Here is a 9,900-nt window from a genome sequence, read left to right as displayed (position 1 = left end):
CATTTCTCCTTAAACTCGTATACCGAGGTTCTGCTGCAGCCTCTCTCTCCCTGTGGTCTGTGACTGAGTGAAGTGTCCGAGTGGTTTTGCTGTCTCATGAGTAGTTAGTTAAGTGGTCTTGTGTGTGACGTCATTACCGGGGGGAGTAAAGAGCGCGCGGCCCCTTTAAGAGACGGTCCTGGAAGTTCAGGACAAAAACGCTGCGTTCAGTCCTACGTGGACCTCCAACACACACACACACACACACACAGACAGAGTGTAATATCCTCCAGAACACACACACACTCTCCCTCTCGCAGGCGGATGACACACACCTCAGTCCGCTGGAACTCCCTGAGCTTCGGACCTGTGTGTGAATCCTGCGCGTTAAAGCCGCTGTAGAGTGTTTACTGTTGACTCGGGGTGTTTCTCAGAGTGTTGCTCAGAGTGTTTCTCGGGGTGTTTCTCACAGTGTTTATTCCGGGTGTTTGCGCCACCATGCCGCGGCGGACGGTCCAGGATGTCACAGTTCAGGATGTCCAGAAGAGGAGAAACCCCAGCAAACACTATGTAAGTGTGTGTGTGTGTGTGTGTGTGTTAAAAGTCGAGTTGTGTGTGTGTTTGTTTAAAGTGAACAAAGAGCAGTGAGGATCAAAGCGCTTCACCGGCGCGAGCGCAACACAAGATTACAATGTTTCCAAAACAGTTACAGAAGATTACATTATAGATCCTATTTATATTTATAAACATATTGGATATGAAAGAATAGTGTGTGTGTGTGTGTGTGTGTGTCTCGCTTTCTCTCTCTTTCTCTCTCTCTCTCTCTCACACACACACACACACACACACACACACACAGCGGATCAGATTACAGTCTTTCCTTCGGGCTGCGTTCACACGCGCTTAACATTCCAGTTCATTTATTCTCCTCTCCTCTCTTTTTTCCTCTCCTCCTTTCCTCTCCTCCTCTCCACATGACCCTACACACCCTGAGTGTTTATACTGAGGTGGTAAGTTGTGTTGTTGAGGATTTCTCCTTCCCTCCAGCTCTCTCTGTTAAAACTCATTCCTCTTCTCTGCTGAGTCAGTGGACTAGATGGAAATATTACAACCTGGAAAAGTCTTCATCGCCCTCCTCCTCCTCCTCCTCCTCCTCCTCATCATCATCATCACTCTCAGGACTCTTCAGCGTTTCTCAGCCCTCATGCTAATGCTAACATACTAACATTACTTTTTGTTAACATAAAAACAAAAAGTCTTTTGATTTTCTGACCCACAGTCACGTGCCGCAAAAAGACTTTTATTTTGTACAGTTGGGAAGGAAACATCTGGCTCACGTCCAGCTCACTTCTGTCTCAGACGCTCTGAGACTCCCTAAAGCTTTATTAACTTTGTCTCAGCTCCGTCTATCTGTCTGTATATATGTGTGTGTGTGTGTGTGTGTGTGTCTGTCCTTCTTTGTCTTGTTGTCTCTGAGTCAGCTGTCTTTCTGTATCGTTCTCCTCCTCTCATCCCTCCATCCGTAGACGAGTACACACACACACTGTCAGTGTGTAGAGGATGTGAAGTTCTCATCACGGTACACACATGAAACAGGATGTTCATCACCGCAGCAGCCTCCAAACATCCCAGAAATGTCTTTCTTTCTCTCTCTCTCTCACACACACACACACACACACACACACACACACACACACACACACACACACATAGAGGACTGGACGTCATGCTTTAAATATCTGGCCTCACCTCCTACAGTTTCAAGAACATTTCTGTCTCTCTCTCCCTGTCTCTGTATGTCTCCATTTCTCCGTCTCATTCTTTCTATTTTTCCTTCTCTCTGTCCGTCTCTTTCTCTCTTTCTTTTCATCTGTCCTTCTCTCTGCCTGTCTCTTTCTCTCTGCCTGTCTCTGTCTCTTTCTCCTTTTGTCTGTTTATCTACCTCTATTTCTGTCTCTGCATGTCTCTTAATGTCTATGTTTATCTTTCTGTCTGTCTCTGTCTCTGTGCCTGTTGCTTCCTGTCTCTATTTGTCTCTTCTTGTCTGTGCCTGTCTGTGTTTATCTGTCTGTCTATGTCTGTCTCTAGCATTTGGTCTGATTGTACATCTGTCTCACTTTGTCTTTCTGTCTGTCTGTTTATTTATCTGTCTTTTTTGTTTTCTCTACCCTACTGTCTCTGTCTGTTAATCTGTCTCTCTCCTCTCTCTCTGTTTGTGACTTTGTCTGTTTCTGCTGATATAAAACCTGCCTACCTCTGACCCGTCTCTCTCTCTCTCTCTCTCTCTCTCTCTCTCTCTGCTAATCTGTTTTCCGTCTGTCAGGTTGTCTATCTTTCAGTTCATGAGTTTTCCACGTCCCTCATGTCTCAGGCTTTAAACTCCAGAGTCAGTGGAATGTCAGATGTTTGTCTGATTTACACTCAGAAACTTCTCCATCTCCTCACATCTCAGGTCTGAGAAGCGTGCTGTGGAGAAGCGCTATGCGACCCTGGCGCGTGTGTGTTTTATTCCCCTCGCACCCCAGCGCCCATCCCACTTCTTATCTGTTTATAGTTTCAGTTCTGGTGTTATGAAGATCAGCTCGGTCGTGTTCCACGAGAAAGAAATGAATAAAGAAAAGAAAGAAGTAACAAATGCATGAACAAAGGATCGAATCAGTGGATGAAGTGATGAATTAGTGGAAGATTAAATAAAGGAATAAGTGAACGAGGGGAAAAAACAAGTGAACAATGAATGATTGAGTGAATAAACAGTGGAATGAGTGGAAGAATGGACAGATTAATGATGAATAAAAGAGTAAAGAATGAATCAGTGAACAAACAGCTGAAAGACATGAATGTAAACAAATGAAGCGAAGAAAGGCCTGATTAGGTGAAGCATATCCTGTGTGAGTGCATGTGCGAGTCTCTGATTTGCAGTTAGAAACTGATGTTTTTTCCTTTCTCTCTCTGTCTGTCTCTCTATCTGTCTCTCTGTCTGTCTCTCTGCAGGTTTACATCATCAAGGTGTCGTGGTCCGACAGCAGCACTGAGATCATCTTCAGGCGTTACAGCAAGTTCTTCGACCTGCAGGTGTGTTTACTCGTCCCTTCTCTCCACGCTCAGAGAATTGGGTTCCAACATTAACGTTAATGTGACATTCGGGTTTTAAATTAACAGTTCGAAGTGTTACAACATCGTGTCTTCATCACCCACGTCTTCGTCTTCAGGTCCCCGAATATCCAACAGTAAACAAACTGTACACTGAAATTTCTCTTTTACTTATTGACCATAATTTAACGCTTTGCAGTTTTAAAGTTTTTGATCCCATGATATTTATTGGAGTTTGCTTTAGAAATAATGAGATATGAAGACGAAAGCACCGGCGTATCAGTGATCAATTTCAATTCAATTCAATTAAATTTTATTTATATAGCGCTTTTAACAATGGTCATTGTCTCAAAGCAGCTTCACAAAAAAAATAATAAAATAATAATAAAAAATATATATATAAAATAAAATAACAATAATAAATTGTGTATGTGTGAGAAAAATGTGTCTAGATAATAACGAGATGAATGAATGAAATGTCTCTGATGAGCAAGCCAAGGGTGACGGCGACAGTGGCAAGAAAAAACTCCCTGAGATGGTAATAGGAAGAAACCTTGAGAGGAACCAGACTCAACAGGGAACCCATCCTCATCTGGGTGATAACGGATAGAGATGATATAACACCATGTGTGTTATGCAGCTGAGAGTACAATATAACAGAAATTCTTTAAATTAACATGAAGTCCAGTTCAGCACAGGGAGTCAGTAGGTGCAGAGGTCAGATGGGGTCTGGATCACTGGGAGCACAGGAGCAGGATGTGTAGCTCCAACCATCATAAAGCAGAATCCAGCTGGAGCTTTGTCTACTGAAGCTGGTACAATCTCCAGATGCCTCGGGATGGGTAGAAAAGTACAGAACAGATGGAGAGAATTAGTGTAGTTGCCATTCAGGATAGATGTACTGGAGTATGAGGTTATGGGATGAGTTACGCGTGTGCCAGATTAAAGAGATGCGTCTTGAGTCTACTTTTAAACTGGGAAACTGTGTCTGAGCCTCGAACACTGTCTGGAAGGCTATTCCAAAGTTTTGGAGCTAAATATGAAAAAAAAAAAACTGATCACATCCCTTTCTCTAACTTCTCAACTCCAACTCCTTAGAGTGAATGTGAATCAGGAAGAAACGCACACAAGGACGTTTCCTGTGACGAATGAACAACAGAAGGAACGCATGAATTATTCACAGAATAAACAAATTATAAATAAATAAATAAATAAATAAACACGATTACAGTCTGATGGAGGTGATGTTGAGGCTTCGGGGAGGTCGTTTATCAAAGCTCCGTCTTCACCTACTGGTGTCGCATCGACAGGTTTTATCTATAAAAAACAAATTGATCGCAAATTAATAGTAGGAAAATTAATTATGAATGAATCAAAGCCCTGGGACGCAACAGCAGCTGTATTTAAAAAATAATAAAAATGTAAACATGTATTGGAAATGTAAAAAAATCTGTATTTGAGTTAGAAAGAAAACATTGTGACTTATAGAAAAGTGTTTTTTCCAATCCGTTTCCGGAGTCTGTAAATGTTTTGAATCAGCGTTAACACCAAATAAACTCTGATTCCCAAACTGTGTGAGATCAGGGCGTGGCTGAGTGGACAAAGACTAGAACTAGAACTTGTAGCTGCACAAACAGAAACTGTTCTCAGAATTTTTTTCCATTAGCTCATCTCTAACTCTCGCGTCTAGAATTTGTCTGATCAGACACCCTGCATGACCCGTACACGCTAACGCCGCGCGATACGATCATCAGGACGTACGGTACGACAGGACGCTTCAGCTGTGACGACGGTGTTTGCTTTAGCTTTGCTTTGGCGGCTAAGAATGTGTGTGTGTGTTCAGGTGTTAATTTCACAACAATGAGATGAATGTGTTAATTTTATTTACTTCCGGCTTTAGTTATTAATAACGACATCACCACGTGTTCTGTGAGTCAAACAATCACAAGTGTATCGGAGCGTAAATATAGCGTGATGTAACGTAATCATGTCGCCAGGCTTTAGTCTAAAACTCTGTTTTACAAAGAAAACTAAAAATTTGTTACGCAATACGATCTCTCCCTCTCACACACACACACACACACACACGCACGCACGCGGTTATTACAGAAAGAGCTGTGTCACACACATACTGTTACTCGAGGAACCTGTTCCCCCGTTCCCCAGAGCGAACCAAGGGGAGGTTTCTCCATTAACTCCGCCCACACCCTGGAAAGGTTCTCTGTTGTCGCGCGGTGACGTTATTTACTGCGGCTCGTCTCACCGACTCTCCGCTCTGAGCATCACATCACCTCCGAGAACGCCGTCTCCTCACACTCTCACTGTCGTTTCCCCCCGTCAGGACGCGCTTCCTTATATCACACACGCACACACACACTCATATAGTCACAGACACACACACTCGCCTCACACACCGTCGCACTGATGCTTATTTCATACAGCTGGATAGTTTCTGGGCCGCATGGAAAAGCCATCGCCACACACACACACACACACACACACACACACACACACACACACACACACACACATGTGTATAATGTGTTACACTTACACATGGAAATACTTCAGATTTGACAATTTCATCTGATTTCATTTAGTTTTTAATAAACCGCAGATCAAACCAGTCACATGGGGAGTGTGTCGTCATGGTAATAAGGGCGCGTTTCCATGGCGAGGATGGAAAAAAAAAAAAGTCCTGGAAAGGGTTCATTTGGAATTATTTGGATGTTGGACTCTTGGCCGTAGACATGCATAGCTCTCTGATGCCTGATTTATTTTCCTCTCTGTCTCTCTCTGTCTCTTTCTTTGTGTCTCTCTGTCTGTGTGTCTCTTTCTCTGTCTGTCTCTCTCTCTTTCTGTCTCTCTCTCTGTGTCTCTCTCTTTTTTTCTGTCTGTGTCTCTCTTTGTCTGTGTCTCTCGGTGTCCCTCTGTGTCTCTCTGTCTCTCACACTCTCTCTCTCTGTATCTCTCTATGTGTCTCTCTCTCTGTGTCTCTGTGTTTCTCTCTGAGTCTCTCTCTCTTTGTCTCTCTCTCTCTTTCTTTTTGTCTCTCATGCCAAAGGTTTGCAGGCAGAAAAGAAACTACATAATAAAAAAATGGATATAATTAAATCATGAAATAAACAAACAAGTAAACAGTCAAATAAACAAACGATTTGCTGTGTTCAATTTCCAGTAAGTTTATTATACACATATAGATAAATAATATACAGACAGATCGAATTCCTACTTGATGAGATTTTTCATTTTTAAATTTATTGTAGTAAAAAGCTGTTATTAGCAGTGTTGGGGGACGGTACTGTTTAACGTAACTGTTTACATTACAAAATTACTGTCATTAAAAAGTGATCATACATCATAATTTATACATTACAGATAAACAGACATAAGGAGAGAGAGACAGACAAAAAGAAGGACAGATGCAAAGAAAGAGAGAAAGAGAAGGAATAATAGAAAGAATGAGACGGAGAAATAATCATACAGTAATTTATACATTACAGCGTTACTTTCTGATAAAAGTAACTAGTTCTGTACTTTCCCATTACAGAAAATGAAAACTCCTTTGTGATTCCTCATGCATGTTGTTTTAGTCAAGACCTTTATAATTATTCTAGCATCATCACTCAGTGAAGTTTGGCCCATAATCTGTTAACTACTGATACCCCCATCTCACCCACTAATACCCCTCTCTCACCTACTGATACCCCATACGTGGTTTCGCGCAGTGGCCATAAGTACGATTCATCATAAGTACGCCAGTATTGGTGCTGTGGTTTCCATCTTTCCGCGTGTCGGTCCTCACATAGTCAAACCGCATGGGTGAGATAGTGGTATAACAGCAGGAATAACAGAGGGGGGCGGAGCTTGTAGGACGACTTTCACACACACACACACACACACACACAATAATGGATTAGGAACGACTGCTGTCTGGCTCACGGGTTACATAAATTGTCTAAAAATCGGATTACATTTTTAAAAAGGACCTAAATAACTGAGTACTTTAATGGCGACTCTAACGCGTTAGATTACTTGTTACATCAAAAACGTAATCCGAGGACTCTTAACGCGATGTAGTTCGTCATGCCTTACACCCAACTGATCAACACTGATTGTTATATTTGTCTTGAAGCTCCTGAACATCATTGGTGTAAAGAGAGAGAGGTTTCTATAACATCAGTGGTGGGAGTCTCCAGTGTCGATGCTTTGTGAGGGTCAGAGATAAACCTTAAACCTTTAAAAAAAAAAAGTTTAAATAAAGATTCTATTAATGTTTTAAGTGAATAAATAGACATTGGTGTTTGTAGCTGCTATAACATGAGTGACAACAGGAAGTATTCAGCGTAACTTAAATATAAACAGATAAGTGTAACGGCTCGATGTTTAATTAGACATTAGACGTTACTCGGCGCGCTGCAGGAAGCGTCTCTCTCTCTCTCCAGCGTGGTTTCTTGCTCGGGGTTTTGGGCCGGCTCAGGGAAACGCATGTAAACATGTTTCAGACGAGTGTTTCCTGTCTCTCAGCTATGTGCTGAATCAGCTGCTTGTAAACCAAACGGCCGAGCCGAGGAGGTCCAGAAAAGAGCTAGCAGCAGACGAATGAGAGACAGAACTCCCTGAAGACCATCTCGAGACTCTTGGCTTAAAACCAGAGCGCTCGCATCGAGACGTCGTAAAGAACGGAGCTGGAGACGTGAGGCAGCGCACGAGCCCCGGGGAGGGGGAGGAGACTAGAGGAGGAGGAGAGGTCACGACCCTGTCGTTTATCAACTCCTACAAGAGCACAAGGAGAACGTTGTGAAGATGTTTCTCTGTGTCTCCGCTAGAGATCGATCCCGATGCCTGTCTGAGATCGTTTGCTTTAAAAGCTTCAGAGGAGGGACGCTGGTGTACGTCAGCGCAGTGAAACCTCACTCTCTTTAACACGAGCACGTGAAGCAGACGCGAGCGCGTGCCGTACGCCGAGGGGGAAAATAATGTTTCACGTGATACACTGTGAGCTAAAAAAAAAATCATATTTGAACCAGTTCTAGCCCCGCCCATTTCATCTGATATAAAAACAAAGGTTTTTCTTTCACAAGCATTTGATTAAGTTTGTGATCTAAATGAATAACATTTATTATGACGGATGTGATTCTGACAGCGTAAGATGACGCGCGCTCACAACTGCTTTACGTGTTTGAGTTAAAGAGACCCAGGATTTACTCACGACATTATAATTAGGGCAGAAAGATGGAGGGAAAAATAAGAGAAGAAAAGGAAGAAAATAATTTAAACGCACGTCCTGATGGGATACAGCAACATGACAAATGTGATGTTTTTATTTATTTTATTTTTTTTAAAGAGAATAAAGAGTTGTGTGTGTGTGTGTGTGTGTGTGTGTGTGTGTGTGGCTGATATAATCTGAGTAAGAACGAGAACTAACGTTACATTTGACTGTAAATTGATAAAAAGCAAACGTCTTGTTTTTTCTGTAAATAAAGTCTGTAATTGTCGAATCGCTCTGGAGGAATGAAACACTCGGGGTGACGTTACAGGAGAACAATCAATAACTGGGTGGTGAGGTGGAGTGCATCACATTAAGATGTTGTTGTTGATTATTTTCCTGTAACGGTGTAGACACAGACACACACAGAAAGACACACACATACATATATACACATGTGCACACACACATACATGTACACATATATACATAGACACATATATATGCACACACACACACACACACACACACACAGCGATCCCCAGTGCTCTGACACAGTTGTGATAAACGTCTCCGGTGAAGGAAGACCTAAATGAATCCAAATCCAACAGGAAGTCGGTGAAGGTGTGTACTGCAGCTGAGAGTAAATCTGTAAAAGCTCCGCCTCCTGCAGCTGGAATCAAATCCAGATGTGCAGAGGTTTTTCCTGTAAGATGCAAAACTGATGATGAAGCACTTCCTGTTTAGAACAACGGAGCGGCGTCGTGTCGCGGATCACGAGGAGGTCTGTGTGTGTGTGTGTGTGTGTCTATGTATGTGTGTTTGTTTCTTCATGGCCCACAAGTTTGAGGTTTTAATAATGTCGTCATCATTATGATATTGTTCCTCTTAAATCTTTCAAAGGACAGCAATTCAACCTCACACACTCACACGCACGTCTGTCCCATGGAAACATTGCAGTAAAAGTGAGACGCACACGGTCATGTGATGTCTCACAGCGAGAATGTTGTTGAGAAGGAGAGGAAATTCCTGTAAAAAAAAAAAAAAAAGGACAAAAGTGGAAAACAGCTCGTACATGATGTGGCTCAGCTGCCACAGTGACATTTACAGACTGTAGCATTGAGGAGTGTCTCTCTCTCTCTCACACACACACACACACACACACACACACACACACACACACACACACACACAAACATCGAGCGCAGTGCAACATGGGAGTGCGCTGGTGCGAGCGATCGCTCACGGATTTGAGAACGTGACGGACGAGTAAATCAGCCGTAACGTCAGTCACGTTAACGTTCCCGGGATTCCACGTGTTCTGCAGGCGTGTGTTGCATTTCTGATTTTTATAAAAAAAGATTTCAGAATCGTTGAGAGTAAAGATTACGATTTCTTCACATGACTCAAGTCTCATGTGCGTCTGTTTGTTCTTATTAAAAAACAGACGTTGATGACATTAAATATATAATCATATACCGGATCACTTATCTATTTCTATTTGTGAATTTGAGGTTGTTGTTTTTTTTCCCAATCGATCTGATGAGAATCGCACCTGCAGAGTCGGGTTCGAGTCGTGTGGAAGCGCTCCACAGAGTTCCTGCAGGACGCCGAGTCGGGAA

The 9,900-nt window shown here is 42.5% G+C and overlaps 1 protein-coding gene across 2 annotated transcripts in view; it reads left to right on the top strand.

Annotated features, from left to right (window-relative positions):
* Nucleotides 1-279: 279 nt before the first annotated feature.
* The window catches only part of sh3pxd2b (SH3 and PX domains 2B), a 29,088-nt gene continuing 19,467 nt past the window's right edge, over nucleotides 280-9,900 (top strand). For both annotated transcript variants that reach the window (XM_053479169.1, XM_053479168.1), the window contains exons 1-2: nucleotides 280-549; nucleotides 2,971-3,051. In XM_053479169.1, the coding sequence (XP_053335144.1) occupies nucleotides 478-549; nucleotides 2,971-3,051 (153 nt within the window). In that variant the 5' untranslated portion in view covers nucleotides 280-477. The remainder of the gene's footprint in view (nucleotides 550-2,970; nucleotides 3,052-9,900) is intronic.

Source organism: Clarias gariepinus, chromosome 19, assembly GCF_024256425.1.
Source record: "Clarias gariepinus isolate MV-2021 ecotype Netherlands chromosome 19, CGAR_prim_01v2, whole genome shotgun sequence".
Taxonomy (NCBI): domain Eukaryota; kingdom Metazoa; phylum Chordata; class Actinopteri; order Siluriformes; family Clariidae; genus Clarias; species Clarias gariepinus.
Note: the sequence above shows the minus strand (reverse complement) of the source record. Positions and strands in the feature narration are given on the sequence as shown.